The following is a 25,578-nucleotide window of genomic DNA, read 5'->3' as shown; positions in this document are numbered from 1 at the left end:
TCAAGTGGCACATTCCCCAGAACAGTCAACACAATGCAATACATTTCTGGCAGTCCAAATCCATTGTCTCCTGAGGTCCTCCTGCCTTACTGTATCTGACGGAGGTGGATCTATCTTGCCTTCCAGCAAATTCCAATCCCTTGAGACAACTAATTTCTTAAATCATAAAGGTAAATTCAGCATGAGTCATGTAATCTGTGGACTTTGATTAAGCCAGGAACTAACAAGTTAAAAGTTCAACACAGCACCCCCACGCTCTGCTTATCCTATGGATTTCCAAGGTGTTTGATCACTTGCAGTTATTCCTTTGACTTAATTTACTTTTCTTCTCCATTTGCAGGTACACACAACCCATTTGTAAAGATGAACAAGGATGTACCAGAAACAATACTTATGATTGATGGGCAAGAACTTATCATCCCATGCAGAGTTACAGCGCCAGATATCCGTGTCAAATTAAAAATGGTACCTTGATAGACTTTTTTGGATTGCTTATTTTAGTAATTCGACATGTGCAGTAAACTAATGTTTTTTGTAGACAAATGGAATGAAGATTGTCATCTGTACTGGGAGAAGTATTATCAATTTCATACAGAATAATTTGGGCAGTTATAATGTAGCTCTATATTGTTCATGTTCGTGAAGGACAGGAGTATAACATCACAGAAGCATTAATGCAACTATTTCTTGTGAGCAATGCACAAATGAATCTATTAGCAGTTCCACTTTGTTCTTTTCCCTTCACGAGCAACAGAAACTAAAACTTTCTGTTCATGATATAAAACCAAGCTTTAATATCTGCTATATCAGATATTAAATGGAGGTTGGGACCCCTGGGGGGGGGGTGTCATGAGGGGGTTTCAGAGGGGTCACCAAAGACCATAAAAAACATATATTTCTGATGGTCTTAGGAAACCTTTTGGCAGTGAAGGCTGAAGATCTCTCCAATTGTCCTTCTCTTCCATTTTGGAAACAGATGGCGAATCCTCCCACCAAAAGTCTTCCTCCTGCTGTGATTGGCTGGCCTCTCAGCTGGCCTCTCAGTCAAGGAGAGGGCTGTTTCTGAGACTCCAAGCGGGGAGGGGAGAGCAGGCATGCTCAGCACATGGCAGTGTCGTGCACATGTGCCGGTGAGGGAAAGTGTGCAAGGCTGGAGGGAGGCTTGCATCCCTTCAAGACAGGGGGGAAAGCGCCCTTAGATTGTAGGTTAACTATAAATCTCAGCAACTACAACTCCCAAATGACAAAATCAATCCCCCACAACCCAAACAGTTTTCAAATTTGGGCATATTGGGCATTTCTGCCAAATTTGGTCCAGTGAAGAAAACTTACTTAGGTGATCCCTCATGCCCGAGGATGATGGTCCTCCAAGTGCATTCAGACAATGTGGCCAGTCCAGCAGAGTTGATGGCATAGGAGCATCACTTCAATGCTGGTGATCTTTGCTTCTTCTAGCACGCTGACATTTGTCTGCTTGTCTTCCCGAGAGATTTCTGCCAAATTTGGTCCTGCATATCAGATCTTTATATTGCAATTCATAACAGTAGCAAAATTACAGTTATGAAGTAGCAACAATAATAATTTTATGGTTGGGGGTTACCACAACATGAGGAACTGTATTAAAGGGTCATGGCATTAGGAAGAACCACTGTGTTATATAATTCCCCTCTGAAGACATTTCTTCTCGGTTTACCAAGAAAGATCAGCACTATTCACCTTCTGTCACAGAAGGTGGAGAAAAATGCTATGTGTCAGCTCCAATATATATATGTGTGTATGTATGTATGTGTGTGTGTGTGTGTGTGTGTGTGTATATATATATATATATATATATATATATATATATATATATATATACACACACACACACACACACACATACATATAAAAATCACAGCCAGAAACAGCATTTCTTTAGCAGCTTAACATCTTAGGAACCAACATTTAGTTGCTATGTGGTGCTGTTTGAAAGGAGATAACTCATTTTCTGATTACAATTTTGTTTTTTGTTTTTTACTCATTTTTAAAATTAAGAATAGGTACCCTTGAACATTTCATAACTTTGTAAATTGGCTAAATATCCTATAAACATATATTGATCCGTAGTTTATCTCGTAAGTAACTATACATGACAAATCAGAAAAATAAATTGTGCTTAAGTGCTTCTTCACTGGTTTTGATGAGATTCAAGTGTAATGTTCACTGCAGAAAAGAATAGAAAGTGGTATACAATAATTTGAAGTGATGCTTTGATCTATTTCATCTCCTTTGAGATCAGAGGGGCTGTGAATATTCTTTAGTCTGAATTTGAATGGAGCTCATCATAGTGCTGAATTTATTTTAGGGATTTGGTTAAACCCCTTGCTCAACCTCTTTGAAGTCTGACCAAAATCTGGAACAGATTCCCTGCTCTATTGATATGAGAGTAGATAGCTGCCGGAGGTACCATCAGAGCCAAGACACCAGCATAAGCAACTGCACTATATCAAGTGAATGCATCCCTTTCCATCCCATTACTTCCTGTAGACATTCATGACTTTGGCGGAAATTTTATAGCAGACAGAATCTGCCCAACTGGAAATTTATGCGTGCTGCTTATTGTCAGGGTCTGTATGTATATGAAATGATGAATCAGTTCAGAGAACAAAAGGCAAATGTTTATATCTGGCAGCAGGAACCACAATAGAATCCCTAGAATTCAAGACACTTTGGAATGTCAGCCAGCAGGCTATATCATAACAGACTGCCTTTGTATATGTAGGGCACACTCCTCCCATTATTTCAATGGTTATTATGGCTTCTTAGCAGATGCTGTAAAGATAAGGAAGTACATTCTCCTGAGTCCCAGTGGTGCTAAGCTGTGATCTTGCTTATTCTAGGAAAGCATCTTTTCTGTGTGAGGAAGTCAGATGGAATGAAGGGAAGTGCCTTCCTTTTGCAATTCTGAATGTGTGATGGTGCAGGAACACTGTTATCTATGCAAAGTGAAACTGCCTCTTGCTGTGTCTGTTCTGCACAGATTTCTAGGTCTCTAGGACAGGGTGGGGAACTTCAGAGGAGGTGGAAGTGGTTTTCGAAAATCCTGAAATCCCCTTAGTGGAGATATCACACGGGCACACCAATGTCTCCAGACCTACTACAAAAAAGGGCTGGGTCTCTCTGCCCCCCCCCCCCCCCGAATGGCTCAAAATTGCTGTAGAGCACAGTGCTTTGCTCCTTCAGGCTCACATGTGTTTAAACCTTCTGGATTTTCACCCCCACCCCAATTGATGGATAACTTGTTTAAACTGAAAGAAGAGGTGACAATGCTTCTGATTTTGATTTAATTTGATTTTTGGAGATTCTAGTGAGTGTAGCTTGGCTGAGCAAAACCATTGTGTTTTACTAAAACTTTATGCCATTTTGAGTGTGGAATCGAAAAATTGCCTAGACCTTTTTATTTAAAGTGGCATCTGAGACTTTGATGGTGATGATGGCGCTTCCGTGCATCAAATTCTGTAGCGGAGCTGTCCAAGTTGCTGAAATGACTTTGGGACTATGTCAAGCCTGACAAATGCAATCTTAGTTTAGGGGGTTTTTTTTAGGGCCCTTACAAACAGGCCCTATATCCCAGGATCTGATTCCAGGTTTTCTGTTTATCCCAGATTACCTGGCAGTGTGGACCCATATAATCCAGTTTAAATCAGAAAACCTGGAATCAGATCCTGGGATATAGGGTCTGTCTGGAAGGACCCTTAGTGAGATTTATTCAGAAGAGGTTTGTCATTCCTGGAAGGGTGTGACTTATGGAAAGTTACTCAATTGGTTCTTATGGCTGAATGGGGCTTCAAAATCTGGTCTCTCAGGGCCCTTCCACACATCCATATAACCCAGAATATCAAGGCAGGAAATCCCACATTATGTGTTTGAACTGGAATATATGGCAGCGTGGACTCAGATGACCCAGTTCAAAGCAGATATTGTGGGATTTTCTGTCTTGATATTCTGGGGTATAGGGCTGTGTGGAAGGGCCTTCACAATATCTATCTGAGTTCACAGTACCATATATTCCAGTACAAAGCAGATATTGTGGGATTTCCTGCCTTGAGATTCTGGGTTATATGGCAGTGTGGGGGGCCCTCCACACTGTCAGAATCCTAGTCTGACAGCCAACCTCTACAGTACATTGGCTCTCAAAATATGACTGTGTGTGCTTCAAGTTGCCTGTTGATTAATGACAACCCCACGAATTTCATAGGGATTCCTTGGGGAACAAATACTCAGACACTGTTTGGTGCATTTAAGGTATTTATGTCCTAAATGTGACTCTTCTCAGATGCTATTGAAAGCTGCATTTATAGATAATCAAAATACTATTTATATTTGGAATAACTCACTGGAAGGCTAATAACTATATAGCCAACAGAATGTAGTACAGGCTGGGATTGCACATTCCCCATAAAAAGAGAGGATTGTCCATGTGGGTAGATGAAGCAGTGAAACCTTTGCTTTCTAATGGGTCAATGTATATTTTGTTTCATAAATAATAAATTATTAAAAGCCTGTATACATGTGTGCACGAAACAGAGTCTTCAACTATATATATCAGATATATATGACCCATAAATGAATTTTGTGTTTAGACTTGGGTCCCATCTGTAGGGTATCTCATTATGGAAATACAAGTATTCCAGAACCAAAATACAGAACACTTCTAGTCTCAAGCTTTTTGGGTAAGGCATTCTCAGACTATATAATGAATACAGGAGGATTCCTCCTTTCACTGTGAATGCTAAGAATCTGTGTTTAGTTTATCAAATTTCCAGTGAAAGGGACCATGAGATAATACTGAACTTGAAATCCCCAGGCCTCAGGCTGTTTGGACTGAAGCATACTAAAGAGTAATATATTTTCCCCTTTACACATAACATTTAATATCATTGTGAGTAGTAAGGAGTCACTGAAGAGAGTTCTGGAGTTTGGAATGTCAGGGCACCCTAACCTGCACTTGCTTATTAGTGGCTTTGGATTGGTACTATGATTTCATGTCTGGCATATGTATCACTATATTCATGGATAAAATGCATTTCTTTCTTGGAAAGTTAGCTTTCATTATCATAAGAAACTGCATTTATATCCCAAGCTCCTCATAAAAGAAGAGTTATCTTTTGTCTGGAATGACCTGCTATCAACATTAGACTTCCCCAACACCCTTAAAAGTAAAAAAGTAAAAACACTGTTGCGTGATAATGATGTGTCTGCTGATGAAAGAACCACCCTTCAGTACTAAACCTATCGATTAAACCAGATTGGTCAACAGGAAGCCAGTGATATGGGAACTGAGTGCAGAAATTCCAGCTGTGTCATTCTGAATAAGGACAGTGTGGAAAAACCTGAAATAGTCAATTTTTAAACTAAACTTTTATAATGTTACAACACAATGAAGCTGCCAGAAACTGAGTACTTGATAAAAACAGAATGTCATTACTGTTTGTGTGCGTGTGTATAAGTGAATAATAAAAATATTGATATCATTAGCATCAAAACAATTTAGAAATACTGTGTGTATACACACACACACACAGTGTTTCTAAATTGTTTTGATGCTAATGATATCAGTATTTTATTATTCCACTTACTCTTGGTGATGTTTATTAGTGACATCGACAGCTTTTAAAAAGTTTTTTTGTGTAAGGAGCGACTTGAGAAATTGCAAGTTGCTTCTGGTGTGAGAGAATTGGCCATCTGCAAGGATGTTGCTCAGGGGACGCCCGGATGTTTTGATGTTTTACTATCCTTGTGGGAGGCTTGTCTCATGTCCCCGCATGGGGAGCTGGAGCTGACAGTGGAAGCTCATCTGTGCTCCCATGACAAGGCTGGATAAAAATGTAATAAGTAATGGAAATTCCATAACCTATTGGAAATAAAAGGTTAAAATGATGTCACATCCATTTGGCAAATGTGAATCTTCATGAACATGTGGAGACTGCCTTTTGAAAACCACTAGTCAAGAAAAGCATGACCTTGTTAGAAGTCAACTCTTTGAACAAGTGATACTCATAAGCACTCATGTAATGGCACACAGGTAACTCAGCTGTTAAATTGAAGAATCATGTCTTTAAATTGCCAAGGATAAAGACATGCCACTGCAAAAATATATTTGGTTAGCAGAGGATGGTTGTTTCTTTGAAGTTGAATTGCCCAAAAGATATACACTTCCTTGAAACTTCTTAGTTAAAATATGCACTCAAGAGACAAAAACAAAGTACCAGTAGTTTTCTTTAAAAATAACATTTCAGGTTTACTAACAAACTTCCTGTATATATTCAGAATACTAGTCCACAGTCCAATGTCTTTTAGCATATAGATATAATCCAAACTGTATAACTGTACTCACTGAAGTCTGAAAAGAGACAAACTGCAATCTACCTCCATTGAGGTCTGATGCAAACTGAATACACATGGAGTCCCGTGTCTGAAGCCCCTCCCACACCAAAGAGATACAGTCAAACTGGCAAACCAAAATGTACATACAATATAGATTAGCAATTATACACATTTGCAAGCAGTTAGTGCGGACTTGGAAAGTTGCACTTTCCAACAATAAGAAGTGCATGTGCTCAATACCGCATATTGATTACCATCTTAATAACTTTGCTAAAATTCCCTTATAAGTATTAATATACAAAGGCAGAGGAGGAAGCACCTAATCAGAAAAGGCACATGACAAGGGATAGAATTAATCTGTAGTTTTCATTTTCAGAATCAAGGAGAAAGCGTCATGCCTGATGGGAAGAGAATAGTCTGGGACAGCACCAAGGGATTTGTAATACCAAATGCAACATACAAGTTCATAGGCCTTCTCGCCTGCGAAACAAATGTTGATGGGCATGACTATAGCACTAATTATCTCACATTCAGGCAGGGTAAGTATCGTTTCTTTATCCCACTCATTTGCTTCAGCTATTCAAAGCGATTGTTCATCTGATTCGTTTTTCTCTCCTGGTGTATGTACAGCCAATGAAATCCTCAGTGTCCATTTGAATGCCTCAAGGCCAGTCAAGTTATTAAAAGGGCACAACCTTGTCCTTAACTGCACGATCACTGCAGCCTGGAACACAAGAGTTCAGATCACATGGAAATATCCTGGTGAGGTGAGTGGTGTTCTCCTGTCTAGAAAACTAGTAGTTTAGGGTGCATCAACACTGTAGAGTTAATGCAGTTTGACATCACTTTAACTGCCATGGTTCAATGCTATGGATTCAGGAGAGCTGTAGTTAGCTACAAGAAATGTTAGTGTGTCACCAAACTAAAAATCCGAAGATCCCATAGCATTGAACTGCAGGAATTAAATTGGTGTTAAACTGCATTGATTCTACTTCTAAGAATAATTTAGAGCAGATGAGGTCCATTGACATTGGCTATTATATGGTTTAATAGTTTTTATATGGATTTTATCATGTTGTTTTAAATGTTTTAATTGCATAATGTGGATTGTTATGACATCAAATTGCTGTCAACTTGTAAGCCACCTTGAGTTGCCTTCAGGATGAGAAAGGCAGGATAGAAATATTGTAAATAAATAAATTTTGCATCCTATTATGGTGATTCTTATCTCTTGAATGACCCCCCCCCCCCCGAGTGTTGCTTCATTGAATGAGCATATTTTCACACAATGCAGCTGTGTGCAGATTCCATACTGATAAGTTTAAAAAATACTTCATAGATTTGATCAGGAGCTGGTTTTTATTACCCACTGCAAACTCAGACTTAATTATTTATTTTTGTAATTACACAGTTTCCCCTGAAGTAGCAGTCAGGCTTTGCTGGAAACATTCATCTGTTTCTTTAAATTTACAATACTTACCTTTTACCAGCTGCAAGCAGGAGCTTAAAAATCTCTTTTCTTGTGAAGTCTGGAGTATCTTCAGAAAGACTGATTTACAAACCTTCATGAAAAATCCAATCTTTTTAAAAGTTTGCTAAATTTTATTATTAGTGATTGCATATGTTATAGCCACTCACTATACGTCATATACTGACATGCTTACTTTTTCCTAGGTCCACATACGCTAGGCACATTTAATTATATTATAGTCACTCACGATACGTCATATACTGATGTGCTTACTTTTTCCCAGGTCCGCATACGCTAGGCAAATTTAACTGCATTATAGCAACTCGTTATACGTTATATATTGATACGCTTACTTTTTCCCAGGTCCTCATATGCTAGGCACATTTAACTGCATTATAGTCACTTGCTGTACCTCATATATTGATATGGTTATTTTTTTCCCAGGCCCACATACGCTAGACACATTTAACTGCATTATAGCCACTCACTATACATCATATACTGATACACTTACTTTTTCCCAGATCTGCATATGCTAGGCACATTTAACTGCATTATGGCCACTCACTATACATCATATACTGATACACTTACTTTTTCCCAGATCTGCATATGCTAGGCACATTTAACTGCATTATGGCCACTCACTAAACATCATATACTGATTTGATTATTTTTCCCCAGGTCCACATACACTAGACACATTTAACTGCATTATAGCTACTCACTATATGTCATCTACTGATATGCCTACATTTCCCAGGTCCGCATATGCTAGGCACATTTAACTGCAAGAATCTCACATTCCTCAAGAGAGCAATTTATGATTTTAGATCATGACTTGTGGAATTTCCCAATCAGCATGGCCACTATAGTCTAAAAATAAATTTCCCAGCTTCGTCTTTTATGTGGTTACTCCAATTTCCATTTCCTTCCCTTTCCTCTATTGTCTGTTTCTAGATTAAAGGCCTTTGGGAGATGAAATGTATCATCTCATTCTCTGTAAAACATCATGTATATCAACATGCATGAATTAAAAAAAACAAATGAACACAAGTATAATGAGAAAACACAAATGTAACATTCTGAGATTTTCTTTTCTCATCCTGAATAATGTGTTTTGTGTGTATGTGCCTTTAAGGCTCATGTCAGCTTATGGTGACCACATGAATACTAGGCAAGGAATATTCAGAAGTGGTTTTGCCACTTTCTTCCTTTGAATTATAGCCCACAACACCTTGCATTTATTGACAGTCTCCCACCCAAGTAATAATCACTGCTTACCCTCCATAGTCTCTAAGATCAAGAGGGATCTGGTATCTTTAGGATAATTATAAAATGTTAGAAATGTCTAACAATGGTAGAGTTTTAGAATACATTTATTTATTATTTATTGATTTACCCTATTTATATCCCACCTTTTTTACCCCGAAGGGGACTTAAGGCAGTTTACATATAGGTCTTAAAACATATACAATTCCAATGACATTAAAATTAAATTAAAATTAATATATATTAATCACTTAAAACATTTTACAATGTTACATTCAATATAAATCACTCCATCCATAATCATAGTCTAAAGACGTTCCATAGTCATTGCACATATTTCAAATCTGTTATTGCACTGTACTATTCTCCCAAACCGTGATCCCAAAGCCAAGTTTTTGCTTTCCTTCTGAAGGCTAGGAGCAAGTGGGCTGATCTAATGTAACTGGGGAGGGAGTTCCATAGCTGAGGGACCACCACTGAGAAGACCCTGCCCCTTGTCCCCACCAGTCACACTTGCAAAGAACGCAGGAATGAAAGCAGGGCCTCCCCGGGTGATCTTAATCTCTGGGGGGAGATACGTTCGGACACTTCACTTTGTCACGTTATTTTTATTTATACTATATAATCTGTAATTTTAAAAGTTCATACATTGTATAGCAATGCAGTTTGTGTTTTATATCTATTTGATGTGTTATTATTTATTCCATTTTATGTGTTTTATTGAATTGCACTTAATGTATTATTTATGTTGTGGAGGTCCTGCACCATTAAATCCCAGCCATCTATCTGTCTGTCTGTCTGTCTGTCTATCTGTCTATCTGTCTATCTATCCTATGCATACCAAGCTGAGAGGTAGAGGACAAGCAAGCAGCAGAGAGATGGGTTTTGGTTTATAATTTGAGGTGATTTTTCTGCATACCAAACCGCTTCAGCATCAGTCTGTTGTCACTACAGCTAATGTCTGCTCTCCTCACACTGGATCAAAAAAATATGGGATTTGTGGCTGCTATGCCTCAAAAACTAAAGTATAAGTGACATAGTTGGGCTTTTTCGGGCAGCTGGTCTCTGGTAATGTGTACCAGATTCCCACCTCTCTTACCATGCATATTGACATTGCAGGAGTCTACACTATGACGTCACTAGCCATATTCCTTACGTTTCCATTTGTGGCCTTGAAATCTTAGGGATCCAGGGTATTCCCAACCTAGAAGTCCTAAAAGTGAGGCAGTTCCATCTTTCTTTTGAATATCACTTGTTGCAAATGGGTTGTTTAATACTGAACAAGATGGTGTCAGAACATAAATATATACATGCATTCACATTCCAATGCAAATTGCTTTTCATTGGGGTACATTTCTTTCTCTTCTTTAGGCAAGCAAAAGAGGCATGATTGCCAAAAGTATTGTACAAAGGAGTGATGAACCCAACTTGTTCTATAGTATTCTGGTTATTGATAAAGTCCGTGATATTGATAAAGGACAATACACTTGCAATGTAAAAAGCGGCCCATCTCTGAAATCAGTGAATACAACTGTTCATATTTATGGTAAGAAATGTTTATATGCACAAAATATCTGATTCTTGTATCCCATTAGAGCAGTATTTCTTTACCTCTCATGTCCCCGCATGGGTATCCGGAGCTGACAAAGGAGCTCATCCATGCTCTTCCCTGATTTGAACTGCTAACCTTTTGGTCAGCAGTCCTGCTGGCACAAGAGTGTAACCCATTGCACCACCAGGGGCTCCTAACATGTATTAAATGCAGCATCGAAGGCTTTCACAGCCAGAATCACTAGGGTGTTGTGTGGTTTCTGGGCTGTATGGCTGTGTTCTAGCAGCATTTTCTCCCAATGTTTCACCTGCATCTGTGGCTGGCATCTTCTGCAGAAAAATGCTATTGGAACATGGCCATAGAGCCTGAAAGCCGCATAACACTCAAAAAGAATTTTTAGTTTGCAAGATCAGGTGTGTGTGTATGTTTTAAAAAATTAAGTGGGAGGTGGAACAAATTGAAAAGGAAAACCAATAAAACCAACATGAAATGGAAATGGTTCAAATTCTGCATCGATAGGTTAAATTCATGATTTTTTTGCCCCAACGGTAAGAAATAGCAGGCATATCATTTCCTCACTCACTGAAGCTTTTCCCCAAAGCCATAGTTTTTTAAAGTAAAGGTAAAGTTTCCCCTGACATTAAGTCGTGTTCGACTCTGGGGTGTGGTGCTCATCTCCATTTCTAAGTCGAAGAGCCCATGTTGTCTGTAGACACCTCCAATGTCATGTTGCCAGCAAGATTGAATGGAGCACTGTTACCCCACAGAAGCAGTACCTATTGATCTAGTCACATTTGCATGTTTCCGAACTGCTAGGTTGGCAGAAGCTGAGGCTAACAGCGGAAGCTCACTTCACTCCTTGGATTTGAACTGCCAACCTTTTGGTCAGCAAGTTCAGCAGATCAGTGGTTTAATCCACTGAACCACCAGGGGGTAAAAGAAGAAAACAATAATGAAGCCAAACTGGCTCTCTTTCTTTTAAAAGATGCCACTACTAGCAATTATTTTTTGATAGATAACATATTCATTCAGGACAGTCATATATAAGTGATTACATTCTACCGTAGGCTGAATGATAAACATTTGCCCGTTGTCTGGGAATGATGGGGAGTTGTGTCAGGTGTTCCATAATGTCAGGTGTCCCATGTCCAATGAATTTTTTTTTATACATTTCCCTGTCCAGAACCACGTTCTCAAATATATTATTCCTTTCTTCATTTTTTAAGATAAAGCATTCATCACTGTGAAACCTCGAAGAAAAAACATGCTGGAAGTTCTATCTGGCAAGAAGTCCTATCGACTTTCTATCAAAGTGAAAGCATTTCCTACACCAGAGGTTATATGGTAGGATTACAGTTACTTCTGTATACAGAAAGAAGCCACTTATATATATTATTGAATATGCTGAAATTAATTTGGAACCAACTTATCTAATATGCTTCACACTTGTAGGATACAGCTGTGCTTATTTCAGTGCAATTTTGTTTTACATGGTCAATATATTCTATGGCACAATGATATATATGCTTAAGATTCTGATCTAGAGACACCCCATGAATCTTTCAAGCTCTCACTCCCATGTTACATGTAGATATCTCATTCCTACTTTTAAAATCCTACTTTGGAGGCTTAAAGTGCAATGCTGCTGGAATATTTCCAAGGAGAAAGCAGACATTGCCAAAAGGCCGTTGAAACAGTGCCTGAGTCTTTTCCTAAGGGAAGTCTGTGCATTAATACAGGGATTTTAGACCCCAGAAGAATGTTTAGAATTCAGGGCAGCCCCTTTATGAGACTAAAGTGGGCAGTTATTTGGCTAAATTGGAGAGTCCATAATAGACATTGTGAATTTCATGAGGAAAGTATAAGAATAACCCTGTAGAATCAATCCAAAGCCCTTTCTGCTTCAGTATCCTGCTTGTTGCAGTAGCCAACCATTGTGAAAACTACGCTTCTTTGGATATCGTTCCCCAAACGTATGCTGCCTCTGATCCTGGAAATAGTTGATAGTCATTATAGTCACTTGCTAGCCTTATTATCCCAAATTCTGTTAATGAAAACAAAAGAAAATTTGTAAGGCTTTCGTCTTTAATTGGAGTAGGTAAAGGTTTTCCCCTGACATTAAGTCCAGTTGTACTCAACTCTGGGGGTTGGTGCTCATCTCCATTTCTAAGCTGAAGAGCCAGTGTTTTCCGGATACACCTCCAAGGTCATGTGGAGTGCCGTTACCTTTCTGCCAGAGTGGTACCTATTGATCTACTCACATTTGCATGTTTTCAAACTGCTAGGTTGGCAGAAGCTGGGGCTAACAGTGGGAGCTCACATCACTCCCTTTTGGTCAGCAAGTTCAGCAGCTTTAGTGCTTTAACCCACTGCATCACCAGGGGATCCCTTAAGTGGAGTACTGTGCAGAAATTTATAATGTAAAGTAGAAAGATGCCCAAATGTTCAAATTTCATCATCTGCCATTGCAAGTTTAAATGCAAGTCTGTTGTTTTTTCACAACGGAAGCTGGAAACATTCAAGGGATATGTGTTCCTCTCTAAGGGATGACCCCTAACAGGGTAGAACCATTCTCCAATATGTAATTTTTGACAACAAATAGAGATGCCATTTGCTGGTGGAAATAAATCTCAGAGGGAAAGAGCTACGTTGCTCCTCTTTGCCACGTTCCCAATCAGGATATGAGCCCCCCCCCTCCCAATTGCTACTTGTTACTGTTTCAGATCAAGACGTGTGTAATGTCACGTCTGGTTTGACCCTAGGAGATGACATGTTTATCTTTTGGGTGACCCATTGTTTCTTTCTAGAACTTGTTTGATACAACTTCTAGTAGCCAAGATTTGCTTGGCTCCGGTACACTGCATCAAGAAGCCTTGCAAAGGAGTCTTTAGTATTGCTTTCTTATGGGACAATGTTATCAGTTTTGATCTTGTTTTACTCCTTGTTTTTGTTTACATAATTGCAAATGGCAGGGAATATGGATAAATTCTGTTGAATGCTGAGCTGTTCCCAACAACAACTGTGCAGTAAGACCGAGTAGGAGAACAATTTGCTGCAGCGCCCCTGCGGTGCTAGTTTCACAGTATCTGTGTCAGACGTAATTCATGCTCCTGACTTTTGATTTCAAACTCTCTGCTATACTGAATTTATAAGTGGTGTGTGTGTGTGTAAGGATAGGGGAAAGTAAGCCAACATTGTTGCCGTGAGCCTTCAAGTCATGTCTGACCTATGGCAACCCTAAGGCAAAACTATCACAGTTTAGTTCAGAGGGCATTTTGTTTTTGTCTTCCTCTGAGGCTTAGGGTGTGTGACTGACCTAAGGTCACCCAATGGATTTCTGTGGCTGAGCCCTAGTCCATGGAGTCCAAGACTTAGACCACTTCATTATGCTACTAGCTCACAAACTGATACAAGCCATGTTTTCTTACTAAAAACTGTAACTGGCTATGGCATAATTTACACAGAAAACTCCCTCCAATAAACAGGCCAAAGCACATAACACTTTACATGAAAAGACAATCCATTACATTAATATTATTAGAATAAAATATTAATATAAGTAATAGATAACATAGAAAAAAATGCCACCTTGAGTAAAGCCACCTTGAGTCTCCTTTGGGGTAGAGAAAGGCAGGATATGAATAGAGTAAATAAATAAATAAATAAATAACCAATACAATACAACCTCCATATTCGTAGTGGATACATTCCTGGATTTACCATGGTTGGTGAAAGCATGGATAATAGTGAACCCTACTGAACAAACAACTGCCTAGAAGGCACTAGGTCCTCTAGTGTGAGTCTATGGCTAACTTCCAGTGTAAGCATATCATATAGTTGCACTGGAGAACCTAGGAAATACCCAGTAAAGTCACATTTTGTCAGATGGAGGTAATGAAACAGTGTGTATTTTTCGAAAAGATATTAGTGTTGTACTGTTTGAAATCATGGGCTGATCACTACATATAGAGTTGTAAAGTAGTTTATTTTTTACTTAATTATTACTTGAATTTTAATTTTGGTCCTTTTAGCATCTGTTCACATTGTATAGATTAGCAGTTACATTATCTGGTTTGTCATTTAAAGTGGCGGAGACCCTTCATTGTCAAGTTTGTCTTGAGGGTTCGGCATGCTCTCCATCACTATCCACAGGATTCATTGCTTTGTAGTAATGCATACCCCTCTCTCCATGCCCATTCCATAGCTGATGAAGAGTAAAGAAGGAGATTGGAAAGCCTTATGGCGGAGTTCCCATTCCTAGATGCAGACCAAAATCTACTGTAGTCTTCCAGAGGTTTCATGAGATGATGTCATTGATCTGCATCTAGCTGGACCCTTTCCCACAACAAAAATACCAGGGTCAGGGATTACACCTATTGCAGAAAAACAGTGATTTCAGGTGGCAGAGAATCCTTTGAATGTTGTGGAAGGAAGAAGGGAATACCAACCTCTGCACAACCAACAAAAGTGTATTAAAGCATAGAGTGGATTTATGTTTGCATTTGCCACTAAAATAATATGTAGTGCAGGAATAAGTGATTGCACCCAGCTTCTCAGTACATTGTGGGAACTTTGATTGTGCTTTTCCTGCATGGCAGAGGGTTGGACTAGATGCCCCATGTGGTCTCTTCCAACTCTGTTATTCTATGATTCTACATGTACACACACTAAAATTAACATATACTTATTTTTATTCAATGGGTTAGTCATCTTCTCATATGTTCTAGATTACATTTTAGGTAAGCACAGAATACAAAAAGAAAGGTTATAGAAATGGGTATACCTTTAATAAAAGACTGGCTACTGTAACAGATTAGTCAGATTTCCTCAAGTCTCTCCATGTGCATCACTATACTTCCCATAATTCTACTGCATAGCTTTGTCTTAAAGCATTAAAATGACACATATTTTGGGGGACATGTATCTTCAATCGACCAACATCCTTCCCCACCACCATATATACCACTTCCTTCCTACTGCTACAATTACTATTGATTGCATTTCCTTTAAAAAGGGGGCGTATATTCACAGGAAAATTATATGTGCTAACAAGCACAAGCAAATTTTAAAACATATTGTAATTTAAACCATATGTTTTCATATATGATATAAATAGAAATCTTGCACAAATCATAACTTAGTCTGCCTCAAGGCATCAATTGTTGGTGGACATTTCAAGAGTTGCTCCCCTTTTGTGGTTTTCTACCTTTGAGTTAGACTTGAACTGGACACAGATTTTCAAATACGCCTGTCCTCTGTAATTTGGATTGTGATTGTGTATTCCTTTTTGGTTGTGTATTTCTGCATGTCAGGGGATTTGACTGGATGGCCCTTGAGGTGTCTTCCAACTTTATGTTTCTACTGAAGTCACTGCAGGCCTGTCTAGGACAAATTCATTAGGTGCCATTAGCAGTTGGAAATTTTCATGTTAGTGAGACATGCTCTGAGTTTAGTCTTAACATTAACGAAGCTATCCTCGGTCCTGAAAACTGTCACCAATACAAATTTAGCACCTTTGATCATTCCTTTAAAATATGGATTAAAACTTGGATTGGAATAACTACTGCATTGACATGGAAGTCATGCTAGTTGTTGTCACTGAGACACAGAATGCAACAGTGGACACATCACATTTCTTTATTACTGCTGGGGATAATGATTCCCAAATACAGATTCCCCATAGCATATAGTTAAATCCTAGTGTGATAGATCCCTTGACACAGTCAACATCCAGTGAATGTTAGTTGGTTTATTATATACAGGTCGTTTCCCCCAAAATTTATGCTAATGGTAGCTATGAAGGCTAAATAAATGCATTTATATTGAAGAATGAATGTTATAATAATGATTTAATCAGAGTTACAAATTTCATTTTAAATTACAATTTTATGTAAGGTGTTTAAATTTCTGTCCCTGCACAACGGTGGACTGCTTGCATTGGCAAAACACATCATTGCAGCCCTCATTTAATTTTCTCTTTTGTGACAGACGTCAGTATTGTAATCTTTATGGCTGCACTTTTGGTGTGTGTGAGTGTGAAAAAATGTATGCTCCCTTATAAATTGTTAAGGGAGCATACATTCTGGGGGACACCCAGTATGTTATAGCACCAGGACACAATTTGCTCACCAGATATAGAATGTCTTTGGTTAATACTTTAGATTACCAAAGTAGAAAAGTAAGATCAATAGTGAAACTGTAGACAATTACAAATCTGGTTGTCTTTTAATAGGTTGAAAGATGGGCTTCCTGCTGCTGAAATGTGTGCTCGGTATAAAATTAAAGGCTATTCACTCACCATAAAACATGTTTCTGAAGAAGATGCAGGAAACTACACTATATTGCTGAACACGTCGCCATGGAATTTGCATAAAAACCTAACAGTCACACTAAGAATAAATGGTGAGTTATCTGTGTAGTTGACATTGCTGGTTCAGCTGAATAAGACATTGAAAAGACTTCTAGGCCTTATCAAGGCTCTTTATAGGGACAGCAAATTACTGGTTCAGGCTGCAATCCCATATACTTTTTCCTGGCATAAATCTCCTTGACTTTTCTGAAACTTACTTCTGAACATTGAATACACTAGGAATGGTCACTCCTAGCTTGGAATCACTTTGTTTTGCAAATGTGTCCATAAAAAAGAAGGATCTTATTTTTTATGTTGAGAGCAAATTTAAATTGCTTGACCTTTTGTTGCATTTTTGTTGCTTTGTTTCACAGTGAAACCTCAGATTTATGAAAAGGTCTCATCAATATCTGGCCCTAATCTCTATAAACTGGGAAGTGAGCAAATTCTAACATGCATTGTTTATGGTATTCCTCAACCTACACTCCAGTGGATCTGGCATCCCTGTCAACAGAATCACTCCTTGGCAAGGTAGATCACATTAATTATTTACTTTTAGTATCTTCCACTGACTACCTTAGTTGTCATTTTAATAAACCAACAACCTTGTTCATAAGATTGGTAACTCAAGTTATAAAATGCGTGATTGATGCAAGATACACACCAAACGTCAAAGTAATTACACTGCCATCAGTGCTGGTTTGAAATGCAGAGTTTTTAAGGAAAGAGCACACGTGGTTTGGCCATCACGCCTGATGAAGGTGATGTTATGAGATGTGAAGGCACCATCACCGTCCTCTCCCTTACTATTGGAATGGGAAAGCATAAAAACACTTCTACTCCTTACCCACATTTACTTCCGATGTGAAAAAATAAAAGCTCCTGTTTTCTCATATTACTTCAGAGCTTGAAAGAAGTAACTCTGAGAATCCTTCAGCCAGATATCCTCCATGATATTTTGTTAACTCATCCCAACCTTATTTCTTAAGAAATCTGGTATTCTGTGTCCAATTCTGGGCACCACAATTGGAGATGTTGACAAGCTGGAATGTGTCCAGAGGAGGGCAACTAAAATGATCAAGAATCTGGAGAACAAGCCCTATGAAGAGTGGCTTAAAGAGCTGGGCATGTTTAGCCTGCAGAAGAGAAGGCTGAGAGGGGACATGATAGCCATGTATATGTGTGGGAAGTCATAGGGAGGAGGAAGCAAGCTTGTTTTCTGCTGCCCTGGAGACTAGGACGTGGAACAATGTCTTCAAACTACAGGAAAGGAGATCCCACCTGAACATTAGGAAGAACTTCCTGACTGTGAGAACTGTTTAGCAGTGGAAGTCTCTGCCCCAGAGTGTGGTGGAGGCTCCTTCTTTGGAGGCTTTTAAGCCATCTGTCAGGGTGCTTTGAATGCGATTTTCCTGCTTCTTGGCAGGGGGTTGGACTGGATGGCCCACAAGGTCTTTTCCAACTCTGTGATTCTATGAAAGCTATAAAAGTTGACTCTGCCATAGAGTTGACACGTTATCTTCTTCATAATCATAACATTATAGAATCATTGAGTTGGAAGAGACCTCATGGGTCAGCCAGTCCAACCTCCTGCCAAGAAGCAGGAAAATCGCATTCAAAGCACCCCTGACAGATGGCCATCCAGCCTCTCCTTAAAAGCCTCCAAAGAAGGAGACTCATTTACATTATTTTGTAAAGAAAGCTTGCTGATTACCACATTACATTTGTAGATGTAATGATTCTTAAACAAAAATGAGACAATAAAATAATAGGCATACTCTAGTTTCAGCAAACTGTTGGAGTTTGTGTTACTTTAAACAATAACATTTGCAAGCTATATAGTTGGGTGATTAAATTTGACCCTGGTTGACGTATTGTTGATAGTCCTGTTCAAGATCAATAGTTCATGGAATGCAGGAATGATTGAGATGGGTTTGGTGCTCATCTTTGTCCTAGAAACAGATAAATTAATCTTCAAAGATGAGGAAAACAAGTATTGGAGCAGAAATTCCTTCTCTGGCCTATCAGTGAGGACATGTTAGTCTTCATTATCTTTTTCTTGGGAGCAAGAGGTAAAAGCATACTCTTAGGCCTTTGGCTGCTAGTGGTTGCTTGCCAATATTTTCAATCCAAAACAATTACCATATCTATGGGAGTAGAATACTTTAACAGGGAGATGAACTTAGCTTCCTATAGTTATTCTTCTTGTCCACAGTTGCCAAGATTCCATTGGGAATCATGAGACAGCAGTCACAGGCAACATATTTGGGAGGGCAGCACTGAGTGTCACAGGACAGGACTATGGGTGCTATGCTTGATGGATGACTGTAAGTAAACTTTATTATGGTCAATGACCAGATCATAACTGGGGACCCAGTCCTGCACATCCATGTCAAACCCAAGTGGTTATATGCTTCAAACTTCAACAAATTTTAAAATCTAGGCTAAAAAGCACATACAAGTAGTTATTAAAACCCAACTCAACCCACAAGATCACCTGAAGGCAGTATAAAGGGAGGTAGTGATGGATGATTGTTTCATTGCTAGACTTGAAATAAGATTCAACAGCTTCTGTGGGTGGTTTTTTTTAATTCAGTATCAAATATTGGAGTTGAGTGTATTATCCTTCATATTCCCCTTTCCTTCTCCTTGGTTGTGCTGTCACCTCTTCTAATGTCAGAATGGGGCATTCAAGATGGCCAGACCTTCTTTGGGAGGAATGTGCCCAAGGATAGTAGTGACAGTGGACCTCACCATATGAAAAAATTCTTAGTGTCCTAGGATGCTGCTGCCCCAGTTAAGCAACTGAACCCCACATGCCCATGACATGATGTAGCCTCACTTCCAGCAGAGCTCCGTTGCTCAACTGGGGTAGCATTCTAGGACATGTGATGGGGACGTGTTGCTGTCAGCCGGGAGGGGCACCAAGATTGTTCCACTGCCCTGTTAATTCACCACAGACGCTGGGAAATCGGAACATGGGACCTTATCAATTTGATGAGATCCAGTAGCACAGAACGGATCCATTCCTTTCCCTGACTTTCCTTAATGCAGGGGCTAAACCGAATAAGACCAGTTTACCTTGCAATAAGGATCAGACATCCCTGGATGTTATTAAGACAGCCTGGAGTGATTTCACGGTCAATGTGGGCTATTCATCCTGTGTAGACAAGCCCTTGGAAACTGCAGAAAGCTGTTGGCATGGCAAAATCCATTAGAGCACAAGCAAAGGGGTGTTGAATAATCAGTTAGGACAATGTAACCTCATTGTGTGAGAAACATTAGGTCACAACCTCAGGAAGCGAAGGGCCATAACAGCTATAATGAGCTTAGAGAGGTTGCTTGCAATATCCTTGGTGGAGTGAAAAAAAATGAGCAGCACTTTGTTGGATCTTTGCCAAAGCAACTTGTTCTCATTGTTTACCAGTGCTGCAATGTGTTAGCACTGATTCTAGGGACTAATATATAACTGCTCACAAAAGTCTAGTTACACAAGATGTGAAGAGATCCCAAAGAAGATAGCAGCCGATATTTGGATGAGAAGTGATTCCAGATTGCTCTGCTCTTAGAAATATTCCCCAGAGCCTTCTGCTAAGATTACGTTACTTATACAAGTAGACATCTGAGAAAAGTTGTCATTTTTGCATAATTCTGCAGCTTTGAATCTGACGAGCGATGGACTGGCTAGCTATGTGCATCCATAATATCGATTCCTTTAACTACCGGTAATTGTACAGGACATGAATAAAAGCGAAGTTGAATTCTGATCTCATATATGTCTATTCAGAAACAATTCCTACTAAGTTCAAGGGGACCTAGGTTTCAATGGGGCTAGCACTGTAGTCTACATTAAACACTCAATATTTTGTTTATTTCTGCCATGAATTATGTGTCTATTGATGTGTATGTGTGTGGGCAATATTCTGTGCTGTGTGCTGTTTGGAGTCAAGGTGGACAGAAAGCAGACTAGAATGAACCGGTAGCTCTTTTGATGATTTTCACTCTATTGTCAAAGGCTTTTGATTTTGCTTAAGAAGAAAATTACTTTCCCAGTCTAAGTTAGATAGCTCAAATGAAGAAATCTGGGGGGATCCAGGAGTGCAATTTTGTTTGAAAGACCTTATGAGTTTATGTTAGGCCAAATGGCTCTTCCAATGACACAGTTGTAGCGGTATAATTCCAATTTAGCTTCCATGACTGCATTCTGTGGAGGCCTGGAGTTTGTAGTTTGATGAGTCGCTAGAGCTCACTGGTCAAGAATTCTAAACAACTGCAAATCCTGAGAATGCATAAGATGACATTTAAAGTGAAATCATAGTTCTGTAATTGTGTAGTATGGAAGGGTCCCAGGTTTGGGGGAAAAAGAGGTTTAGAAATGTGCTTAATGGAACTGTACAAAGAAAATTCAATGATAAGAAGTCTCTTTACCTTACATTGTAGCTCATTTTTCTTTTACTCTATATATATTTAAAACTTAACTTTCTTAATGAATTCCACTAGTACTCTAACAATTGGTTTGCCAACTAGATGTTCTTATCCCTGTGTTTTGCATGCTAATCTTTCACATATTTTTTAATTACTGAATGTGAACTACGGAAGAGACCTACACATTATCTTCACATAGTATACACTGCAAATATATACTGAGAAAACATGTTGGCAGTATAGCTGAAATTAAGGGCCTAGATACTATAAAGACATCAGAGCCTACTGATATTGGAAGCTAAGTGGAGGTTGGCACTAGTTAATGCTTGGATGCGAGACCACCAAGTAATAGCAGGTACAGCAGACTGTATTTCAGATGGAGGTAAGGGAAAATCTCTTCTGGATATTCCTTACCTATGAAAACATGAAATTTATGTGGTTGCTTCAAGTCGATAGGTGACTTGAAACACACACACTGAAATTATTCAAACAAGTAATATAATAATAATATCACCATCATCATCATCATCATCATCGAAGGAACTCAGGGTTGCTCACAAGGCACTCCAGAGTACATATGTAACATACAACAGGTATAAACAGTACAAAAGTATAAAACAAGTCACATAAAATCAAAACAACAACCCTCATCAACACAGGTAGCATAAAAACAAAACAATACAATTTTAAACAACAGTAGATAAACCTAACTGTCGTCAATTTACCACGTACCAAGTGGCAGCTTCATATGGCCCCATTCAGCCTACTCAGGTCAAAGGCCTGTCTGAACATCCATGTTTTCATGTTGGAACAGAAGGATTGAAAGATGGGGCTAATCTAATCTCTTTTGGGTATTCCAGAGCTGGGGGGCCACCACAGAAAAGGCCCTCTCCCTCGTTCCCACCAACGGTGCTTGAGGTGATAGTGGGAGTAAGAGAAGGGCCTCCCCTATTGATCACAGAACCCGCACTGGTTTGTAGAAAGAGATGCAGTCACGAAGATAGGTTGGACCTAAAGTATATAGGGCTTTTTAGGTAATCACCTGCACCTTGAATTAAACCCAGAAACTATGTTGTGTATTGCATTTTAATGATATTTATTGCAAATTGACTAAATATTCAAAACATAGATGAAATATTGAAAGAGGGGGAATAATATAATCAAAGAAAAGTAGGAAATTTCAAAGAATAAAAAAAAGATATAAGAAGGAAAAAAGAAAAGGGGGGCAAAAAAGGGAAGGAAGGGGAAGTTTGTTGTGGCTTCCGTTCTTCTTCCTTACGCGCATCTCTATTAATTTTTATTATCCGTCAGTGTTTCTTTCCCAAATTTGTCTTTATTTGTTTTTATTTTATTTCTTATCTTATATTACCTTTAAATCTTTATATATTCTTCCAAAATTGACCAGTCTGTCATTTTCATGCTTTTGCTGGTATTTTTCTTTAATAAAAATGTCAATCCGTCCATATCTTTAATCTCTATAATTTTTTCTATCCAGAGTTCCTTTGTTGGTATAATGTCCATTTTCCAAACTTTTGCATAGACTATTCTTGTTGAGATTTTTTTTAAAAAAAATCCTCCTCTTTTGAAGTATATTAGAAATCTTGTATTAAGATAATATGTGTGTCTTGAATTCGCAGAGAATAGTAGCAATTGTCTAAGAATGAATGAGCTCATACCATTCAGTAGAGCCAAACTTTCCCTAATTTTTTAAAACTTGAAACAAATGCCGTAAAAATATGTGACATATGATGCCAATCCATGGTCAGGGCAGCATTTTTACCTGTCATCTAGACTTATTCAATAATACTAATCTTTGGCTTAGTTCTAATAAAAAGAGTGCTCATTGCTATCAATAAGATAGTTTGTACTTTCAATCTACAAACATTGAGGTGACATGTAGTAAACTCTGAGCCTGGAAAACTTCCCTGTCGATAGTTATAAATATATCATACTATTATGCTTGGCAAGCTTCAAGCAAATGGAGGCAAGATCTCATTAAGGGAGCAAGCTGTGGAGTAGCGAGAGGACAGTGTGAAGCTAAGGGTGATAACAGTGGCCTTGTCCAGAATAGGCCATGGGAGTTTTCTTATCTCACGGAGGCAGGAGGTGCTGAAGGCTTCCTGTGCGAAATTAGGAGCATACGCTGCTTTCCTCTTGTTGTTTGGCTTCCTCCTCTCTATAAGACGGTTCCCAGCATAGTGATTATCTTTGCATCTTCAAACATGGCACAGTCTAACTTCCTTAAGAGCTTGATGTATCCTTATGAGTCGAGATTTCTTTTCTTTTCCCATCTCCCCCTCTGCCCCAGATTCTATTTGAAGAGATTTCCACCATTTATCCTAGGTGCATCCAACCTTTATGGGGTTAGTGGTATGTAAAATGCCCATGCAGATTTATAAGACCAAAGCATTGCACCTTTGCCTTTTGTGTATTGGAAAAATCAGAAGTGAAGAACTGCACATAGCAAGTGCCCTTGAGTCCTGGAGTGTCAGATTTATAGCTCTGACCGCTCCTTCCCCTTCCTTGAGATATCCGTGGAAATCTAAATTAGCATTCATAACTTCTGGTTTCCAAAAGTGATTGTTTGCTTCCCAAACATGTTTCCATTTAATATTTTATGTGTCCCTAAGTATTCATACATGGCATGCACATAGAAATGTGTGTGTATAGGCACTGCAAAACACTTGTATTTGTGAGTCACACTTGCTTTGACTGTCCCCTCTGCGAATTGATCTGCATGTGATGGGACTGTAAGAGGCAGAACAATTAGAGATATTCACTTATCACTAGGAACATACTGCATTTCTTAAATTCTAAGAGTCACTTTTCTTCCTATATGAACATCTCAAAAATGTGGTGTGTCTTAGAACTGTGGGTGTTTTTTCTATATATAAATAAAGCTGTTTTTCTGTTGATGGTGCTGAAATTATTGTACATTTTACAAGCACTGGCATCATAGAATCGAAGAAATTCAGCAGTTTTTTGTTTTCCAAGCCTAGCCTTAGAACGGAGTTGGTGTTCAGAGAAGCAACACACAGCAGTTGAGTAAATAAAGCCAATACTTTTTAAACTGTACCTACACTGGCCAGGTACAAGGCACTGGATCCAGGAATTGGAGAAACCATCTGCTATGCCCTGCCCGCTGGGGAATAGCTATGAAATGACACCATGAAATCCTTGTGTCAGCTTGGCATGAGCGATCAATTTAAAAAAATGCTTTAAAAGTCATTACAAAACTGGGGATCCCTGGTGTTGCATTTCTACAGTGTTTCTAAAATTTTGTTACTTTAATGAGAGTAACAAAAATTTGTTACTTTTTCGTAATAGTAATTGCAAAAGTAGAGAAACTTCAAGGGGTCCTTTCTCCCTTGGTTTTACAGCTATTAGGGTGAAACATGCTACGATGATAGAACACATTTAACACCATTAGCCTAGCAAATTTCAGAATATTTTGTTATGCACAGATTTTTGGGGAATTTCTCAAAGTGTTTATAAACATTTTTTTAAACTACAAGAGATAGCTCCTTGAATTTTCAATACAATGCCACAAGATAACAGGGGTAACAGGGGATCATTCCCCCCAACTTTAAGAAATATTAATACATCTACTGGTTTTAGGAATTTTTTTTAAAAAGTTTTGACAAAAAATGTTTTTTTAATAAGCCACAACAGCTAATTCGTTGCAATGACCAATATAAACAATTCTATTTTTTCATAGAATCCTAGAGTTGATGGGGACCCCCAAGGACCATCTAGTCCAACCCCCTTCTTCCAGGCACCATCAAAACTTTCCTGACAGATGGCCATGCAGTCCCTAAACTAATAAATATGCTTCCCCTATTGAGTTGGAAGAGACCCTCGAGGCTCACCCATTAAGGAATTTCTTCCCAGCCCAGCACAGAGATTTACTTATTAGAAGTATCAATCAGTCCTCTCCTTTGCAGATTCAACAATTTATTGGAACTCCAGCAGGCTGCTGCTACTCTCCCCCCTAACCTGACTGCGGCTTTCTGATTCTTGGCTGTGTAATTTAGGGCAGGGAAGCCTGTGTTTCACAAAGTAACAACTTTCAGCTGCTGCTTGGCCAGATTTGCTGGGCTCCACAAGAACAGCAGAAGGCTTCATAGAAGTAAGAAGCTGGAA

At 38.8% G+C, this 25,578-nt stretch overlaps 1 protein-coding gene across 1 annotated transcript in view; it reads left to right on the top strand.

Moving 5' to 3' along the window:
- FLT1 (fms related receptor tyrosine kinase 1) overlaps positions 1–25,578 on the top strand; it is a 140,400-nt gene that overhangs the window by 36,085 nt on the left and 78,737 nt on the right. Inside the window, exons 4-10 of the mRNA XM_060770885.2 lie at positions 341–465; positions 6,743–6,905; positions 6,997–7,133; positions 10,481–10,655; positions 11,888–12,005; positions 16,894–17,063; positions 17,385–17,541. Coding sequence (XP_060626868.2) covers positions 341–465; positions 6,743–6,905; positions 6,997–7,133; positions 10,481–10,655; positions 11,888–12,005; positions 16,894–17,063; positions 17,385–17,541 — 1,045 coding nt within the window. The remainder of the gene's footprint in view (positions 1–340; positions 466–6,742; positions 6,906–6,996; positions 7,134–10,480; positions 10,656–11,887; positions 12,006–16,893; positions 17,064–17,384; positions 17,542–25,578) is intronic.

The sequence above is a fragment of the Anolis sagrei genome, chromosome 3 (assembly GCF_037176765.1).
Source record: "Anolis sagrei isolate rAnoSag1 chromosome 3, rAnoSag1.mat, whole genome shotgun sequence".
Classification (NCBI taxonomy): domain Eukaryota; kingdom Metazoa; phylum Chordata; class Lepidosauria; order Squamata; family Dactyloidae; genus Anolis; species Anolis sagrei.
The sequence above is the reverse complement of the archived record's forward strand: the minus strand, read 5'-3'. Positions and strand labels throughout refer to the sequence as shown.